Source organism: Pygocentrus nattereri, chromosome 5, assembly GCF_015220715.1.
Source record: "Pygocentrus nattereri isolate fPygNat1 chromosome 5, fPygNat1.pri, whole genome shotgun sequence".
Lineage (NCBI taxonomy): Eukaryota > Metazoa > Chordata > Actinopteri > Characiformes > Serrasalmidae > Pygocentrus > Pygocentrus nattereri.
Genome location: NC_051215.1, coordinates 26857043 through 26877934, shown reverse-complemented (window position 1 = coordinate 26877934; position 20892 = coordinate 26857043). Strand labels below are relative to the sequence as shown.

At 40.8% G+C, this 20892-nt stretch overlaps 1 protein-coding gene across 4 annotated transcripts in view; it reads right to left on the bottom strand.

Moving 5' to 3' along the window:
- Window positions 1-2232: 2232 nt before the first annotated feature.
- Window positions 2233-20892, bottom strand: part of micu1 (mitochondrial calcium uptake 1) — a 114990-nt gene continuing 96330 nt past the window's right edge. For all 4 annotated transcript variants that reach the window (XM_017694067.2, XM_017694068.2, XM_017694069.2 and 1 more), the window contains 3 exons: window positions 14641-14749; window positions 7805-7894; window positions 2233-3961 (listed from right to left, as the gene is read on the bottom strand). In XM_017694067.2, the coding sequence (XP_017549556.1) occupies window positions 3798-3961; window positions 7805-7894; window positions 14641-14749 (363 nt within the window). In that variant the 3' untranslated portion in view covers window positions 2233-3797. The remainder of the gene's footprint in view (window positions 3962-7804; window positions 7895-14640; window positions 14750-20892) is intronic.

Here is a 20892-nt window from a genome sequence, read left to right as displayed (position 1 = left end):
ACAAGATTAGAAATGAGCAGATCAGAGGGACAGTGAAGGTGGAGCAGTTTGGAGATAAAGCCAGAGAGGCCAGGTTCAGATGGTTTGGACATGTGTTGAGGAGGAATAGTGGATATATTGGTCAAAGATTGTTGGAGATGGAGCTGCCGGGTAGAAGGAGAAGAGGTAGACCTCAGAGAAGGTTTATGGATGTAGTGAAGGTGGACATGGAGATGGTTGGTGTGAAAGTAGAGGAGGCAATGGATAGGGCAAGATGGAGGCAGATGATCCGCTGTGGAGACCCCTAAAGGGAGCAGCCGAAAGAAGAAGTCCAGCTGATAAAGAGTATTACATCAAATAATTGCAATCAGGCAATTGTATTGTAATCAAGAGGGGCCTAGTATTCAAACAGTTCGCCTCGTCTTTGTTATTGTAGTCTCATGGTGGCAGTGGTGTAGCTTATAAAAGGTTCCCTCTATAAAGGGTGAAAAAAAGCTCACTGGACAAAAAAAGTCACATGCATTGTTTATTTATTAATACTCAGTTGTGTCCCCTACCAAACACAAAGTGCTGTTAGAGTCCTTCTTATAAGCTAAAAATGAGCATGCTTTAAGTTCACTTTTTATGTGCTTATCAGACACTTGCAACATAAAATTATGCTTAAGTATACTTGGGGTAAACTGACAAGCATACAGAAAGGTGTGAACATAGTTTCCCTACACTACTGTGTGTGTGTATGTATGTTTATACACACCTTTAAGTGCACTTATATTGTAGTATTATAGTTGCAGTACAAAATAAAACTTGTACATACTAGATGTAAAGTAGTTGTGTACTCAGTTTACAACTCTTACATCTAAAGTATAAGAAAAGTGTTCTTTTATAAACTAAAAAGTGGGCCAGTTCAGCCCCAAGCAGTATTGAAATGGTACACTTACCAGTATACTACTAATTAATATTATTATACATACTACATAAAGTATATTTGGGAAATTACTTAAACTTGGTTAACTTAAAATAATAATATAAATAATAATGATAAAATGTAATAATAATAAAAATAAGAATAGTTTTTGCAAGGGTCCCCTTGCCTCAAAGCTGCACTATGTAAGTTTTGGGGATTTGGAGACCTCTGTGGTGGAAATCTGTAATTGCAACAAAGAACATTTTGTAACGTGGGTTGTTTTTAGGACCTCTACGCCAACAGGATGAAAGAGCGGACTTATAAATATCAAGGGACAGAATTGGCACAATTATTAAAGGGGAATTTCACAGTGTTTTAAAAATGTCTCCATAATTCAACTGTCGAGATGTAAACAAAGTCCTTCAAAGTGGTTTGATGTGAAAAGTGAAATGATAATCAAAGGAAAACTTAATGGCTCTCCGAAATGCGGACTTTCTTTACAATGGTGAGGATAGGAACCAGAGGTCACCATGTCTTCAACACTAAAATAGCCATTTTATTTACTGTCCAAAACCACCAGTGAACCTGCAAGTGTCATCTGAGTTTTTATATGTAACGTTGATGATGGTAAAATACAAATAAATTGTCAATGGATGCTGCTTGCCCTGCGATGGACTGGCGACCTGTCCAGGGTGTATCCTGTAGCCCAACGACCACTGGGATAGGCTCCAGCACCCCCCTGCGACCCTGAGGGAGAAGCTGCTTAGAAAATGTGTGTGTGTGTGTGTGTGTGTGTGTGTGTGTGCTTTGCTGTAGAACACTGCACTCTGCCCTCGCTCATGAATGACTTTTTAAAAATGCACTGTGGGCCAAAAGCACCTGAAAACTATCCTAAAACAATGTCAACAGACCATGTATGTGTAATCAGTTCATCTAATTACTTTCTGTGAAGGAGCTTTTAGAGGCATTAAACACTGCTGGCGTTGGTTAGAATGAATGAGCATCTCACGTTAAACTACCCATAGTTAATAGATCAAGATCACACCAGATACTTGCAATCAGGCATTTTTTTGTTTGTGACAGGCCTAATATTGAGATGGAGTATTTCACATTAAACATCTCAGAAGTATTTTCTTTCCATCTTTATGAATTAACTGTACAGAAATTATGAAAAATTGGTGGAACTCTCCGCAGCACCGCATAGCACGTGAATACTAATCATCAGGTGGCATTTTATCAGCCATAGAGATTCATATTTAACTGATAAGTGCCACTGCTGTGTTGGACACACTCCACTCCTCACTTACCTCACTTACAGAACTTCAGACACCACACAGAGACCACAGAAGTCATGAAAAATGGTTTAATATAGGGTGATATACTCTTATAAACTCATTCACCAACATTCAGAAGAGCATAATGCATTACAGAAGACATGGAGGAATATTTGGAGTGATAAATAAAGCACATCGTAATGCTGGGCTCTGACCATTTTATTTCAGACAGTGTCCTTCCGAGTTTAGTGCTGCAAACTTATGTCAACATTCTCAACAATGTATCAAAAGTACATGTGTGATATGCAAGAGGATGGACTACAGAGCTCTGATGAATTTCCATTTCCAGTGCATGTACTACTTCTGAATGCTCACCTAAATTCATGTCAATCATCCTCAACATCCCACTTCCCTCAGATTTTATAGGAATATTCCAGCATTTGTACTAAACAGTTGACTACCACAGTCACTGACCCCGTCTACACCTGGTCTTGAGTATCAGGACGACACTTGGATGAGGCCACATAAAAGTGCAAATGTGAACGCACCCAATTTAAAACACACAGATCCGACTGCACAAACCACTTCAGGAGGTGGTCAGAGATGCAGTTGAGCCACGTTACAGCAGCGTAAACGCATCCATCTCACCCAGACACATTTGACAAAAAAACCCTCCCAGTACAACCACTACGTCACTGGGCAGGTGAACTGCATATGGTCTGGGACCTGATGAAACAAAATATTTAAGAGCAATATGCACAGACAATTACTGTGCAATACAAACCGCAGACGACATAATAAATGACTCTTAATTGGTTATTGATTGACTATAATTGCTTAATGAGCGGATTTGCATATTCCGTCAATCTGATTTCAGTCTGACCAACCGGAGACACATTTCCCTACAAAATGTAAATGCATGTGGCTTAAATCTTATCAGGATACAATCCAGATACTAGTCCCATGAAGTGACCAGGTGTAAACGGGCTCAGTAATTTGCCTGTATATTGTGAAAGAACAGAAAACTTGTTGGCTTAAAAAATAACTAGAACAGAAGCCAATGGAAAAGAGCCCCAGCATCTGCTCACTGCCTTCTATTGTATGTGTGGTGTGAGTAAACACATTTTCTGTTCCTGTTTCTGTTCTTTTACTAAATACAGAAAATGTCTCGAAATGACTGACTATGGTTAGCAACAGTGTGCTATAGATGTGGCAGACAGAGAAAAGAGGTCCTTTAAAGCAGTGGTTCTTAAACCAGTCCTCAGGGACACCCAGACGGTCCAGATGTTTGCTTGATCTCTGTGTCACAAACTGGGTTGGAGAATAAACCTGGACTGGCTGCTGCCCCCTGAGGACCAGTTTGAGAACCACTGCTTTAAAGAACTGCATTAACCCAGACAAAAACCCAGCAATATAGAGCAACTCCATGAAAAAGTGTCATCGGGGTAGTGTGTAGAGGGCGCACACATACACACACACACACACACACTGCAGCAGTTTCCTCTTGCAGGAGCTCTGGTACCTTACAGCTCACTCGCTTCACTGATCAGGCTGATCAGACAAGCCATCTTAATGCATCCATTCCATAATGATTCACTCTGACAAGGACATTTAGTTGTCATCTCTCGCTTTCATTCTCTCTACTGCTGTTTGGGCATTGCGAAGTCCCAGGCAGTGTCCTGGGCACACTTCCACATGGCCCGCACCAGACGGGTGAAGCCCATGTCTTTGGGTTTCTCTAGTCCCCGCATCAGCCTCTGCTTCATGATGGCGATGAATTCCTTGTTGCTCAGCTCGCCATTGCCTGTGACACAGAGATATCACAGTTCACAATTCATAGCAGAGCTAGTGGTAAAAGCAGACACACCAAGCATGTCTTGATATTGCGGTACTGCATTTCACTGGTTAAATAACATTTATAAGATAAGAAGCTGAAATTATACTAAACATACATGCGTAACAATGTGGTTTTGTACAACGAGCTCTTAACTGACCTGTAATTCAGAGTAAAGCTGTAAATTAAATCTGCATTGTTTTTAATAGGCTAATCTTGCTTTATACACGGACAAAGAGAGTTCATTGAATAACTTTTCAGTGTGCTCTAAATGACCAAAGAATTTTGTCAAAATTGTATCCTTTCAATGTAAAGTGGCGGGCCCTAAAGCTGACTGAAGCTTATGTAAGCAGTATTCTCACCAATCACCAATCACTCAAGGCGGATGCAGGATGTCTCACCCACACAGCTTTAACAGTGTCTGTGTTTGAGTCAGAGACACTTACGGAGAGAAAACTAACAACCAAGTCAAAGCTACCCTAGCAAACTTTTAGCAGTAACTTGAGGTATACATTTAAAATTGTGCTTTTTTATTAAGCTCTTATGCTCCAGGGTATATTTTGGTTTGTCCATCTGAATTTATGTGACCAAATCATAAGACAAATTATTCAGTAACTGCATGAAATAAATGTAAATTTTATTTATTTTGTAAAAGCTCCCCTCAGACTAACAGAACATGTTTTATGATCATACATATTGCTCTATGCTTACAATTTACTGCTGAAAGCCAAAAATACCAGACACTCTTTGTATCATTTTATAAAATATCATTTTTACAGAGCAGATCACTGAAAAGACACCATCTGTTTATAGTTTATAGCCCAGATTTGTGGAAAAATGGGTCGACTTTCAGTAGAAAAAAAAAATTGTGAGTTCAGCTTCTTTTATTATAAGGGTTTAAAATGACATCATCATCTATTTGACTGGAAAGAAGACAGTTACAGCTTCATATAACACCCACCTTCTGAATGTAGCTTATGAAGTATGAAAATTATGAATAATATGATGAAGTGCGTTTTGGAAGCATCGGTCGTCTCAAGGATTTGAAACAACCTGCCTGGTACACCCCCACCGGGAGGCGTCCAGAGGGCATCCTCAGCTGGCTCCTCTCAATGCGGAGGAGTAGGGGCTCTACTTTGAGCTCCTCCCAGATGACCGAGAGTGTAGCCCGCCACCCTATGAAGAAAGCTCATTTCCGCCGCCTGTATTCGCAATCTCGTTCTTTCGGTCATTACCCACAGCTCATGACCATAGGTGAGGGTCGGGATGTAGACCGACCAGTAAATAGAAAGCTTTGCCTTTTGGCTCAGCTCCCTCATCACCACCACAGTCCGGTGCAGTGATCGCATTACTGTTACTGACTGTCCCAGCCTGAGGCCGATCTCAGGATCCCTTTTGCCATCACTCGTGAACAAGACCCCAAGATACTTAAACTCCTCCACCATTCCCAGGTCCTTTCCCTTACCTGGAGTAGGCATGCCATCATTTTCCGGGCTAAGACTATGGACTCAGACTTGGAGGTGCTGACCTGCATACCAACCGCTTCACACTACAAACTGCTTGAGTGAGCTCTGAAGGCATCCATGTGATTCAGCCAAAAGAACATCATCATCTGCAAATAGCAGAGACGCCGCCCTCCGGCCTCCACACATAATGCTCTCCTGACCCCGGCTACGCCCTGACACTCTGTCCATGAATATCACGAACAGGAGTGGAGACAGGGCACAACCCTGGCGGATTCCAATCCTAACACTGAAAGAGTCTGACTTAATACCGAGTATACGAACACAGCTCTTACTCCGGGAGTACAGAGATCGGATGGCCCGGAGTAGTAGCCCCAGCACCCCATACTCCTGGAGGACCTCTCACAAGATATCTTGGGGAACACGGTCATAAGCCTTCTCCAAGTCCACAAAACACATGTAGACTTGTTTGGCAAACTCCCATGCCCCCTCAACAATCTGTGAGAGGGTGAAAAGCTGGTCCAATGTTCCAAGGCCGGAACGGAATCCGCATTTTTCCTCCTCAATCTGAGGTTCAACTATCGGTCGGAGTCTCCTTTCCAGCACCTTGGCATAGACTTTCCCAGGGAGGCTGAGCAGTGTGATACCCCGAAAGTTGGCACACACCCTCCTCAGTGGTGCCTTGCCACTGAGGAGCCTACCAACTTCCTCAGTGACCAACACCAGGGAAATGGAACTTGACACATCAGAAGCCTCTGGCCCTGACTCCCGTGAGGGAGGCACGTCTCCCAGATTAAATTCCTCAAAGTACATCTTCCACTGACTGACAATATCATTATTTGAAGTCAGAGTTTCTCCACCCTTGCAGAATACAGCTTGGGCACGGCCACCCCGACTGCTCCTGAGTCGCCGGACAGTTGTCCAGAACTTCCTTGAGGCGAAAGTCTTTTTCCATGGCCTCACCAAACTCCTCCCATGCCCTGGATTTTGCTTCTGCCACCGTTGCGGCTGCCAACTTTTCTGCATGTCGGTACCTATCTGCTGAATCGGAGTCATTCCCAACATACCCTCACTATTTGCTTGGGCCTACCTGGGTATGACCATCAGTCTTCCCTGCCATCTGATCCAACTCACCACCAGATGGTGATCAGTTGACAGCTCAGTACCTCTCTTCACCCAAGTGTCCAGAACATATGGTCCCAAGTCAGATGAAACGACAACAATGTTGATCAATGACCTTTGACCCAAGGAGCTCTTGTGTTCGAACTTGGTGTTTGTTATGGACAATCCATGCCTGGTATAGAAGTCCAGTAACAATTCAACAATTCCGGTTTAGATCGGGCAGGCCATTCTTCCCTATCACGCCTCTCCAGGTCTCCCAGTCATTGCCAACGTGAGCACTGAAGTCTCCCAGTAAGACTACGGAGTCTGTAGACGGGACCCTTTCCAGAACCCCGCCCACTCGCTCCAAGAAAGCCGAATACTCTGACCTCTTGTTTGGTGCATAAGCACAGATTTCCTCCAGATTTCCTTAATTCGCATTGAGGCGACCCTCTCGTCCACCAGGACAAACTCCAACTGCATGGTCGCCAGCCGAGCACTTGTGAGTATCCCCACACCCACCTGGTGCCTCCCACCCTGTGCAACCCCCTGAGTAGGAGAGGGACCAACCCCAATCCAGGAGTTTGGTTCCAGAGACGGCACTGTGGGTGGAGGTGAGCCCATCTATATCTAGTTGGTACCGCTCAACCTCCTGCGCAAGCTCCGGCTCCTTCCCCCCCAGTGAGGTTACATTCCACATACCAAGAGCCAGTTTCTGCCACAGGGGCCTTGGCCAACAAGGGCCTCCCTGCAATCTCCCACTGACTATACGGCGCTGCACCACTCCCCCATGCTGGACCATGCGGGTGGTGGGCACACATGGTCTCCCCTTTGCCTCTTCAGGCTGAGCCCGGCTGGGTTACGTGGGCTGCCCGTCCACCAGGCGATCGCTGAGGAACCCCCAGGCCTGGCTCCATGGGTAGGTCCCGGTGACCATCTACCGGGCAGGGTACACGATTTTCTGTGTCTGTTGTGCATGGTGGGGTTTTGGATTGCGTTAGTCTGGGTCTTCACTCCAGACCCGTTTGCCTTGGGAGACCCTACCAGGAACATATTGCTCCTGACGATATGTATATTTATATTTATATAAATATATTTATATTTTATGTTTTTTTCCCCAGTATGTAAAGCTTTGCAAATAAATTATGCACTAAAATGTGCTGAAAAATGCCTTTAAGTTCACATTTAAGTTTGTCAACTTATAATAATATATATGCTGTACCTCACCCCTTCCCACAGAACCACTTACCATCACAGTCGAATAAGGCGAACACCACGTCACAGACATGATCTGACAGCTCCACCTTCGCTACTGTGCGTGCCACTTGCTTCATTGTAGCTAGAGAGAGGCAGGGGAGGCAGAGAGAGAAAGGGAGAGAGGTAAAGGGAAAGGGAGGAAGAGAACAATAAAAGCTTAGGGGGTCTCATCTCCTTGCAGTCAAAGCAAATTTAAAGCGAACATGGTGAGGCTTTGTGAGGTAAAGTGCTGGTGAACTAGATTAGGAGCAATATTGTGTTTATGTCGCTCTCGACAATCAATAACAGATACTTTCTCCCACAGTGAGAGTGAGAGCGAAGAGAGGGGGGAGAGAGAAGAGAGGAAGAAACCAAAGAGAGAGTCAGAGACAGGAGATTGAGAGACAGAGAAAGAAAGAGAAAGAGGGATAAAGAAAGAAGGAGAGACATTGATGAGGGAGGGAGAGAAAAAGGAAGGAAAAGGAAAGGGAGGAAGAAAGATAAAAGTGAGAAAGTCAGAGAGTTGGAGAAAGAGTGAGGAGAGAAAGAAAAAAGGAGAGGAAGAAACTGCAGCATTATATAAAAAAAATAATAAGAACACCTACAATGTCTTTAGTCTCCAGAATTACCAGAATGAGAGAGATAGAGAGAGCCTGATAGACAGAGAGAGTGAGAGAGAGAGAGTGAGATGAGAGGGGAGACATATGAGAGAAAGAGAGAGGGGGTGAGAAAAGAGGAAGAATGCAAAATGAGAAATGAGAAATTGGAAGAAAGTCAAAGACTGGAGACTGAGATAGGGAGAGGGAGAGAGAGAGAGAGAGAGAGAAAGGGGGAGAGAGTGAGACGAGAGGGGGAGAGAAAAGAGGAAGAAAGAGTCAGAGACTAGATACAGAGAGAGAGAGAGATGACAGCGGGGGAGATAAAAGAAGAAGAAAGCAAAAAAAAGAAAGTCAGAGACTGGAGGCTGAGACAGAGAGATAGAGTGAAAGAACGGCATAAAGAAAGAACAAGAGAGTGATGAGGGAGGAGAGGGTCAGAGAAAAAAGAAAGGGAAAAGGAAAGAGTTGGAGAAAGTGAAGAAAGAAAGAGAAAAGAAAAAGAGGGCAAGACAGCAGCATTAACCTTATTATTCAGAAACATGATAACACCTACAGAGAGCGAGCGAGAGAGCGAGCGAGAGAGCGAGCGTAGTCAGATAAGTGAAGGAGAGAGGTAGGGTTAGGATTTCTGCATTCCTTCCTCATGTGCAGAAAATGTCATTCTCATAAGAATTAGAGCAGACAGCGAGAGGGAGGACAGGTGGGAGACTGAGAGGCATTAAAGGAGAATAAAAGCAAGGAGGAGTGTGATTTAGAGAGAGACGAGACGGCAGGTCTAATGATATGAGCCTCCCGTATCACAGGTGTGGGAGCAGTACAGACCGCCTTTATTCAGACTGCTGACCTTCATTTCACCTCACATAGAACCTTCCAGAAACTTTACACGGCTCTCTGTTCTGTCTGCTCTCCACCATCACAGCAGCACGTCTTCACTCATCTGTGAACCTCATCACTGCCCCCTCATTCACTACAGCCACTGGTTCCATAACACACCATTAATAAACAACACAATAACACCTGTAGCACAAGGTCCAAGATAAGAGATCACTCCAGTTACAAAACTCTACCGGTCAAATACAGGATTGATTAAAATCTTTTTATTAGTTTCTCTTTTACAACCCCAATTCCAATGAAGTTGGGACATTGTGTAAAACATAAATAAAAACAGAATACGATGATATGCAAATCTTTTTCAACCTATATTCAATTGAATACACTACAAAGACAAGATATTTAATGTTCATGGGCAGGAGCACGGGGAGTTGGGACTTGGAGAAATAAGTGGGAACTCTTTGTCTTGCGAGATGGGAGAAAGAGTGAACCCGAGTCCACACTCAGGTTTACTGGGCTGATAGGTGCCTTAAAGGCTCTCAAGCCTATTTTTTTAAAGGCTCTCAAGCCTATTATACTTTTCATATTTAGCATGATTTTTCTGCCTTAATTTCTATTTTTCTATATTTCCTTTATTATCATAAAAACTGTGTTGTCCAGCGCTTTTTTCCAAAAAACTGACAAAACTCCTTTTGGACTCAGGTTGGGTTTTTTTTTTACACCATAACAGACTTTTTTCCATTTTCACAATCTTACAATCTCATCCGTTTCATTTATCATTTCATTCACTTTTTACATTTTACTTTAATTATTGTTTTATATTTTCTACATATATTTTTAAATGTATTTTTGCATTTTTAATGTATTTTATTTTCTGACTCAGCTATTTACTGTGTCTGACGTCCATCATGTGACAAAATTTTCTTGCATAATTTCAAAACGTGGACGGTGAGCTTTTTACCACAAGCTCGAACACATTCTGGGTGACGAGCCCAGCTGTCAGTCAATGAAGCTTCATGATGGCTCCTGTGATGCTGGTAAAGATGAAGCTGAACCTCCAGGAGCGACTGGCATTTGTTGGTGGTTGTGGTTGTTTACCTCTGGAAGAGCCATGTGAAACAACATGAAGCTCTGTACTTTTGAGCATGTGGGTCAGTTTCGGAGCAGCTCTGTTCAGACTGATGTCCCGTACAGAACGCATTTAAAAGATAAATGTGAACAGCCAAATTATATTTGGTGAGAAAATAAGATTTGGGCCTCTTTTACCTGCTGTGTGAACGTAACCTGACATAAAAAATGAAAAATGTTGAAAGTTTTTGCCCTCTCCTGTAAAGTTACCACTTTGGAGATAATTGGTTTTCTTTGGACAGCGATGATATCTCCTCAGAAACATCTGCTGAAAAATCAATAACTTGTTCTTATTTTGACTATAATTAAATAAATGAAAGTCTCTGACTTTTGCACAGTCCTATACACTCATATCTTTAACATTTTAACCAGATGCCAACCAAATGAAGCCTCCTGAGTTTCAGCACAGTCATACAGAGGCCAGCAGGCACCATGCTGCCATAGTTACCGCAGCCAGAGTGGGCCGAGTGGTCCGGTGATTCAGACTTTTAGACTGGATCTGCTTTACTGGTATCACACAGAGTCCTTCAGAGAGCACAGCGGAGAGAAGTAGCATGCTTAATATGTGCAACAGTAGCTACTGCCCACCAGGATCAATAAAAAGACAATCTGAATGGACAGTATGGTTATCTGCTTTGTGTTTTAGGCATGGGGGCCACTGACGTGAGGTCAGAGCAGATTCTAAAAAGGATCTGGACCGAAAGGATACTCTTATCTAAAACCACAAAGCGGAGCAGTGCAAAAGAGGCAGTGAATGGAGGGTGTTTGGATGATAAAGATTATAAAGCAAGTTACTAGTGCTGAATGTCATTGTCTAAATTGGTACACCATCGTTGGTGTCTGACAATAATAATGATTTTCATTTTTGCCAGTATTAATAAATAGAAAAATAGAATTCAATAGAATTAGAATTGAGAACCATTAGCCAACTGTGCTTTGCACACAGAGGAATTAGACCTTCGCATTTAACCCATCCGTCCAGTGAATCACCTACATACATGCACACTGGTGAACACATACACTAGGGGGCAGAGAGCACACTTCCCGGAGTGGTGGGTGGCCCTATCCACGGCGCCTGTGGGGCAGTTCGGGGGTTAGGTGCTCTGTTCAAGGGCACTTCAGTCACGTACTGTCGGCCAGGGGATCAAACCGGCGACCTTCCGGTCACAAGGCTGGTTCCCTAACATCCAGCTCATGACTGCCTAGTTAACTGCACTGCATGTCAACTGGGAATTCAGACTCTGAAAGAACAGTTAAAATCACATAAGAATGTAATAAAACAGTAAGTTTCCTTTCTAAAAACGTGGTCTGTGTCTGGCTAACTTTCGTTTCCCTTTGGTGTCATTTTAAGGCCATTTCTGTGTCTGAGTCATGGTTTTCTATGCATATGTGTGCATGCCAAACAAACTTGGATGCCTCTAAATGGCCCCAAAAATGAACCGAACTGACACCACCTCTCAAGTTTGTAGTTTGTTTAGTGGTGCGATTGATTTCTGCATTGTGAAAACGGCCCCAGTCTGCTTTTGCATTGCTTTAGGGTGAAGACCTCGAGGCTCAATATACACACACAGACACAGTATACCAGCACTTCAGTGGGTAAAAACACACCACCAAGGATCATTTCTAAGGTTCTACTCAATAAAGCCAATAAAGCGCCGACATATTAAAGCAAGAAAATGTGAGAGCCTGCATGATTTTACTGTGTAGAAGGCTCATGCTGTAAATGAGTTTTAAGCTGCTTTCACACTTTCAAACTGAATGCTGCTGTTTTAAATACACAATTTCATTGCAGACACAGTTTTACTCCAGGTGGAGCTCAGTTATGAGCAGTCAAAATCAGAAGCCACTGCGTCAGACACGCAGGATCACGTTTCCCCTTCTTGGTGCACTTTGGCCAATCGCTTCAGCACGGCTAATAGAAAAGCAGCAGTGCTTCCTCTCACAACCTGAAAGGTTAGATTTATGAGAGAAAGCTGCCCACTTTGCAAACACTGCACACATCATTAGTGGTGTGAAAGCAGTCTGAGTTCTAATGAACAAGAAGTGGCCTGAGATCTCAAATAAATCTGAGTCTTCTTTATAGTTCACTTACATCATGAGCACAAAAAGAACTGAGGTCATTTGAAGTTGGTTCCCTTTCAGGTTCACTTTAACAGAACTGAGTCCATTTCACTCACTAACAGACTAAAAGACAAAAACAAAACATTCCGCTTGGACCACTTCTTCATGTTGGACTTATGTTCAGCATTGAGTGCTAGGTAGCACAAGTTCATCCACTTCACTTAGTTAAACTTTCAGGCAAAAGTGTTGTCTGATACTATGTTGACTATGTTTGGAAAAACTGGTGAAGTTTCATCAGTACTGCTCAGGTGAAGTATTAAGTGAGGAGCGACTGGGTCTATTAAGGTGATTTAAAAGTCTCACTTCATTAAAAAAAAAAACAAAAAAAAAAACAATATTTTACACTGTTAAAGTGCCAATATCCAACACTTTTTTGCATTTAATATTTTACCCTGAGGGCCATCCTCTCTTTCTCTCTTTACCCCTTAGAATATAAACAGGCTCTTTTTGTCAATACAACTTTCAGACTGATCTATGTAAATGAGCTCTGTTCTGATTGGCTGCTGTATATTGTGTCACATTCAAAAAGTCATCTGGAACACTCCTTACAACTCCTTACAACTTTAGCATATATGGACTGTATGGATTTTGGAGTGAATGGCACATTTGGAAACTTGAAACTACAACATGAAACTGTTTAATTTACAAAAAAACAAAAACCAACATGAAATATGTATTTTCACAATACAGGCCCTTTAAAGTTCCAATGGTCCAAAAGCTCCATATGGTCCAAGTATAAAATTAAGCTGCAAAAACAGCCTATTTTCAAATCATTCAAAAACCAATGCATATTCAGCAGGTTAGTCCATCCATTCATGCTGAAGTTACAAGAGGTGTTTCAGACATGACTGATGTTTGAACAGTGTGCAATACAATAACTAGCCAAAAACGTCATAGATTGACATAAAGAAAAATACAATAAAATACAAAACAAATGTAGAATTTTAAACACTCTGGCCTACCAATTTAAAATAAGAAACAGGAAAAACAAGAGAGGGAGAACAAGAGACCTAAAAAAGATAAATGTTAAGAGAAGAGAAGACAGGGATGGAAAATAACTCTGGGAGCAGAGCCAGCACTATGAGCTGTTTATCAGGCTGGATGGAAAGAGGGAGTGGGAGGGAGGAGAGGACAGAAGGAGGATAAATGAGTAGAGCTAGGGAAACATGGATAAGCTGGTGGGCAGGGTTAATGGAGAACTCCACCAATTTTCTAGAATTTCTACATATTTCAATGGATAAGATGTGAAAAAAGCCATTCAGAGTGCTTTGGTGTGAAATGCTCTGTTATAGAGAAACTCAGAGTTGTTCACAGTGGTGGTGATAGGAACCAGACATCCACCTCTATAAGCTCCTTATTGCTATTACATGCAATATCTGTTGCATCATCATTATTTGACATTGTTTGATGATAGTTTTTAGACACGCTTTTGGCCTAAAAAATGTTTACTAAAGGCCATTCATGGCAGAGAGGTACATGCAGGGATGACAAAGTAGTCTGCATTGGGGCTGAATGATTCGGGCAAAAATATCTAATTGAGATTTTTCTGATCAACATTGTGACTGATTTTAATTGCAATTTCTTTCTGTAAACGTAAGCTTATTTTAGCGAAGAACACCAGAACATCCATTTATTTCTGGTTTAGGCTTGAACACTGAACATGCAAGACTACCAATTAGTTGTGGATGTGATGTCACAGCACTTAGGTGTTTAGTTGCTTCTGATTGGTCTGACTCATCTACAAGCAGATCCAAAGCACTGATATTAAGTTAATGCTCCAAACTAAGGCAATGCTGTTGATAATGTAGGCTACATAAAATTGCAGTTCTTGCTATTTGAAAATTGCATTCTTTCAAATTGCGATTTTGATATAAAAACGATTAATTATTCTGCCCTAGTCTACAAACAATTTTTTTACTCAATTTACCACTTTAAAAATAAAAACTCAGAAGACTGGTGTTAGGTTCACTGGTGGTTGTGGATAGTATATAAATATAAGATTAGATCTGTGTTGTCATGGCGACCCCTGGTTCTTATCAGCACCACTGTAAAGAAATCAGAGTGGATATGTTTCTCTCCAATTACCAATTTCACATCAAACCACTATGAATGACTTTGCATCTCAACCACTAAATCACACAGGATTTTGGATTTCCCTTAGGGAAAGTACCTTTGTCTATGGAGGCACCTGCCATGTGGTAGAAACTCAGTGCAGTATCCACATCATTCACATTCTTCAGAAACGTGAAAAAATTCTCCACCTCTTCAAAGGTGATACCCTACACAAGAAAGAGAAAATAAACGCTTGTCAAGTGTTGAGATAATAGAAGAGAACAGAGCAGTAAACATATATTGCATTCAACTCACATTTAAAGCACAAAACACACTGAGTGCAACTCCTTTTCAATGGTGCCAAGGCATATAAAATATTAAGAAAAAATGAAGCAATTAAATAATAGTCAAATAGTTAAAATTAAGTGGGACAATTATGTCCTAATCAGATTATATCAGGCGCATGATTAAATATTTAAAATGTTCCAATGTAATAAGAGCATCCAGTTTCAAGGCCCTCTGAAGTTTAGTGCAGGAATATGAAGCTGTATCTGAAGTATTTCCCAGGTCAGAATGAACCTAAGGTATGCTGAGCGTTGTTCAGCTACTTCAGGTGCTGACCTTCCAGTGCTATATAGAGATGATATATGAACACAGTTTATGGAGAATGGCCATATAAATAAGTAAGTACCAACAATGGTCGATGGTCCAAGGCCATCACACTTTTCTATATAAAACACAATGACTTGTATATTTATCACCACTTACAAACCTGAGCTTTAAACAATAAACCGTATAAAGAAGTTTAAGAGAAGACAACATGCCTGTAGATTACATCCCTGTGATCAGGACCTGAAAGAAACAAGGCTCTTGTTCTAGAGGACTTTGGAGAAACAAGTTTTATTCCCATAAAAATAGCACAGTTTCACCCTCAGGTTGTAAGCAAGGTTACATTTTCAACTTTGAGTTTGAAATGAAGCTAAATGTCAAGACAATTATAATGATAATGTCCAATGAAGCAACTGCTATCTAAAGTATGAATGTGAATATCACACTGAAGAAAAATGTTCCTGTTTTCTCAGCGTTTAGCCAAGCTTTCACTGAATTTAGTTCAGGATTGAGATTTAAGTAAACTAACATGCTCTAAATAACCAACTACAAATACTCAGCAAAGCAATACAACACAGTGTAATAAATAGACAGATGAATATTACACGACCTTGAAATAAAGTAGTATTACATATAGAATTGCAAAATAAGATGGGCCCTTGAGTAGATCCCTGCAGAACAACTTTGGTTATAATGACAAATCCTCTCTTAATCTACTGATATCTGTATCACTGACACTTTTTTCAACCAAGTCTCAGTATGTACCAAAATATCTGGGAGACCAGTATGCTAATGCCATTTAGGTTTCTGCTACTACTTCTAATGTTTAAATGAACAAGGTCAAATCTGTTTCTTGATATAAATAAAGATGAACTAGCAAGGAGCATTTTTGTCAGTTTTAAGAAATATCTGAGGTCTGAATCAAAATCAAATGATCTTGAGACCTAACACCGACATTTTTCAGTACTGCAGCTGGGAGACCTATCGCCAGTAATTAAGTTAATTCCACAATTAATCCCACAATGGGGAAATTCACCTCCACATTTAACCCATCTGTGTAGTGAAACACCACATACCCACTAGCGAAAACACACACACTAGGGGGCAGTGAGTACACTTGCCTGGAGTGGTGGGTAGCACTACCCACAGCGCCTTGGGAGCAATTGGAGGTTAGGTGCCTTGTTTACGAGCCCTTCAGTCATGTCTTATCAGCTCAGTGAATTTAACCAGTGATCTTCCGGTCACAAGGCTAGTTCCCTCACTTCCAGCCTCACTAATTATAGAGATGATGGACATAAGATTCTCACATAGAAACCAATCAGTTCTATTTAGATGGGTTTAGTTTAGCATGGGGAGGTGGGTAGTTATTTTGTGAGCTTTCCTAGAGATGAAACTTGAAGAAGAGGCTGCTTCTCCACAGCCACCAACGCCACATAAACTGAGTATAGACCAAATACTCTGACAAATAACACAGGGTCCAAACACTGTGCATGAAAGCTTACAGCATCTGATATTACAAAGTGGTCTCCTATCCAAGTATTAACCACGCCTGGTTCTGCTCCCAATAAGAAAATTAAATGACTCAGCAGAAAACAGATACAAAACTAAAAAGAGATTACACCGAATAAAGCTTAGTTCAGATGCACCAACAACTGGAAATGTTATTTGCTTCATTTGTATTATGTGATCAGGTCACCCTTGAAAAAGCAGTGAACACCAGTGAGCGCAGCTGAACGAATAAAGGAACTAAATCGATAAGTGGAACGAGGGTGTAAACTAAGGAGGAAACCATTTAGCTCTCTTCCACACGACTTCAGCAAGTTTTCAAGTGTGACTTTTTCAATCTGTGCAACTGAACCAGACTGGAAATGAGGGAGGAAAGGAGAGAGAAAGAAAACAAAACTTGTTGAACTTGCTCAATTAGATCCACACCGAGGCCTTAAAGCCTAGAGTGCAGCTCTCTGGGCAAATACTGGCAAATGCTGGTGTTCACACTACCTCCAGCATGATATCTGAGACTTCAGTTTTACTTTCGTAAATCTGGCAGCAGCATCAATGGCACTATGATTGGGCCCAACCACTTTTATCATCAGCCCACCCAAAATGACTGCTATGAGTGTTAAAAGCTTATCAATATCTATACATATGGCATATAAAAAATTCAATTTTTGAATCAATCTGTCAAAATCCCAGTTTAACCAATAAGCTTAATAATAAACTTGAAAGGCCACCAAAACAATCACAGACTCGGCTAGTTTTTAGAACTAAATCACGAAAGCTTCCATCATGCTGGTATGGAAATCATCCGATAAAAAAAATAAAATATGTGTGTTAGCAGTGATACTGTCAGTATTTTGGAGATAAATATGAGGAGGATAGATGTGTGCAGTAAAGGACTGGATGAATATAAACACAGCTTATTTTAAGTGTGAAAGCAGCCAAGCACACAATTCAGTACATACATAACAGTAACAGTCATTCAACCTTGAACATGGCACAATCATTAACCAGCTCATTAACACAAAAAGGCATAAACGAAGAAATCACCAGCGCAAGTTATACTGGTATTTATTGCTTCTGTGTGCAAAACAAATTGTATGAGTTTAGTTGTTTTTTATGAGGTCTGGTTATTATGCGTTCTTGTTGGCTAGTAAGTTAGCATCTCCTGCTGCAGTTGTATCATACTGCACTGTTTGAACGACACCCAGGGAGTGCCTCAGTAACAGATTACACTTTGGCCCACTCGTATATTTGTCAAGCACATACAACTATGAGCCACTGCTGGGCATTTTGTTGGTGTGTGTGTGTGTGTGTGTGTGTGTGTGTGTGTGTGTGTGTGTGTGTGTGTGTGTGTGTGTGTGTGTGTGTGTGTGTGTGTACTGCTTGAGCAGAGATGGGTAGGTGAGCAGGACCCAGCTAATTAACTGATTTCAGCCATTAACAGCAGAGTGGCTGGAATTAAAAATTCTCCTTACAAAAAGCAGAAGATCAGAAATGGAGTTAGGATCCTTTCCAGTCCCTCTATCACAGGTAGATTTTTTGACACAACTGTCCTATCATACATAATAAATAGACCAGCCACACTCTCAATCTAGAGAACACATAATCTACACTTTCTTGTATTTTATTTTTTACTAATGACATGCTATTTTATGTATCAAGGACAGCTTTAATTCATTTTTACAGGACCATTTTCCACCCTTCAAGGCTGATACAGATATATGACTTGTTCTGATTGACTGCCCTGTCCAGTACCTCATTCAAAAAGCCAAAGAAAGTCCAAGCCAAAATGTACAGAGCAAACTCACCGAGCCTAAAATACACTGCCGCAAAATCACAAGACCAAGTCAAATAGAGACCATCCAATACAGCAAGCTCAGGTAAATAATCACCTCCCAGTCTTCTGTCATTTTAATTCACAAACATAAAAATAAAGATAAAAAGAAAAAGCTAACACTTTACTTGAGCTGCTACATAACACTGACATAACCATACCATTAAAACGTCACAGCAGATGTCATTTATTATGATGACAGCAGTCATCATTACATTATCACAACTTTACATCAGATAATATGACAGCGTCATGTTACTATTATCGGTATCTGCCGGACTGGCAAAAATATTTGCATGTAAACACAGATATTTACTGGCAACGGTATCTTAACACTATAATATTACTCAACAAAACCAAGATAACGTGTGTTTTAATTATTGTTGATTTATTTTGAGGTGCTATATAAACGTAACTGCTCCAGACCGTCTGCAGGAACAACAATATACATCACTTAAATGCAGATGGCTAGCTAAGCTGCTGTAGGCTGAAAGGGCAAAGGTAAATGTATTTATGATTATATTGCGTCAACCATGAATTCAAAAGAGGCTGTTTTCAGGTTTGTTTCCATATATTTTGATCCTCCATACAATGGTTTCACTAAAAGATGTTTTTGACAAAATAAATAAATAAATAAACAAAACAATATTTTTAACCACTTGCTTGCTAGAAATAAATAAGGCACACCTGCTGTAGAAAACATGCAATAGTATGCAAAAGTTTGGCTGCGGCTGGTTAAATGAAGCTTACCACAATCTATACAGAGAACACAATTCTGCAGATTTTAATGTGCAATTACTGTTTACTTGCTGAATTTAACATATTTGAAAAAAGTTACAAAATGTGGCCTCTGCAACATGTAAGCATGTTTAATACTTAAACGTTTCCAATATATTACACTCAGCAAGTAAACAGATAAAAAAAATGTTTTTTTTCTCTATAGAGAATGCTTTAACTAAATAAAAAAATGTCATTTGACTGTAACGGTAACGCTTTGCACTAATGTTGTTTATAAGCATCTATAAACACATTTCTAACATGTTATAATGCATTCATAAGTCATTATAAACATGGTTATTACTATTTATAAAAATGAATTACACTCAATTACACTTCATAGCCATGTTTATTATAAATTATGAATTGTTAGTATAATGCTTTATAAGTAGTATTAATTACATGTCATACTGTTAGTGCCAAAGAAGTCGGTCCGAGCTTGGAGACCGTAAAGACAAATACAAAATACTGGTGCTGTTAGAGCTGCATCTTAAGGGCTTCAGTCCTGAATATTCAGAAGCTCCAAACAGGCCGTCCAGCCTAGAATCACTGCTATAATGTGCCTTTCTTAGCCAGAACTCTCACATTACATAACAGCAAACAAAGCTACCCATCAGCCCCTCCCCTGAACCCCCTCTGTCATCACACTGAGTGTGAAGTCACTGTGGAGTGAAGGCCTGGAGAGGTGGAGGTGAGATAGTCAAGTGCTGTCATTGTAATTTGTTCCCTCACTGGTTCTAACGTCAAACACTAGAACCCTTCACTCTGTAACATTACACTACATTAATGCTAATTTCTGCTAGCATTCTATTGGATATGCAGTGTTAAGTTAGTGCCAAACTAATGGTGGTGTACATTGATTTTCCCACACTGGGTAAAATACTACCAATAACAGCACTAGTTTAAACTCTGACATCTGAAGCCTGTAATGTGCTTTATTATGCATGTTTTAGTGTTTCAGTAAATCCTTTAGTAAAAAATTCAACTGGAAGTCTCATTCTTAACACTGGAGGAGGCTTTAGGACAGTACGCTTCACTTTACTTAGAGTGGATAAATACAACTTATGAGCTCTTATAATTTGTTATGAACAGTACTTACAATGCACTAGGCACTATAAGGGGCAGTCATGGGCTGGAGGTTAGGGAACCAGCCCTGTGACCAGAAGGTTGCCGGTTCAAACTGATTGACTGACAGTCCATCACAGAAGTGCCCTTGAGCAAGGCACCTAACCCCCAATTGCTCCCTGGGAGCTGTGGATAGGGCTGCCCACCGCTACGGGCAAGCGTGCTCACTACCCCTAGTGTGCATGTATGTGGGTGTTTCACTGCAAGGATGAGTTAAATGCGGAGGTCTAATTCCACAGTGTTCCACAGTGTTCGTTCCACCTCATGTACCACATGTGATTTGAATGATAATAAAGCCTTATCTTATCTTACAGTTGGCTGATGGTTCTGAATTCAATTCAATTATGTTCATAATGCATAATAAGCCTGGGTATAATGTGAAATGCATTTTTATAAATATTTGTAGCCATGTTATGATGTCTTATGAATGCATTATAACGTTATGAATGTGTTTAGAGATGCTTACAAATATGACATTCATAGAAAGTGTTACCGTTCAAACTTCTGCATGCACCTATACATCTG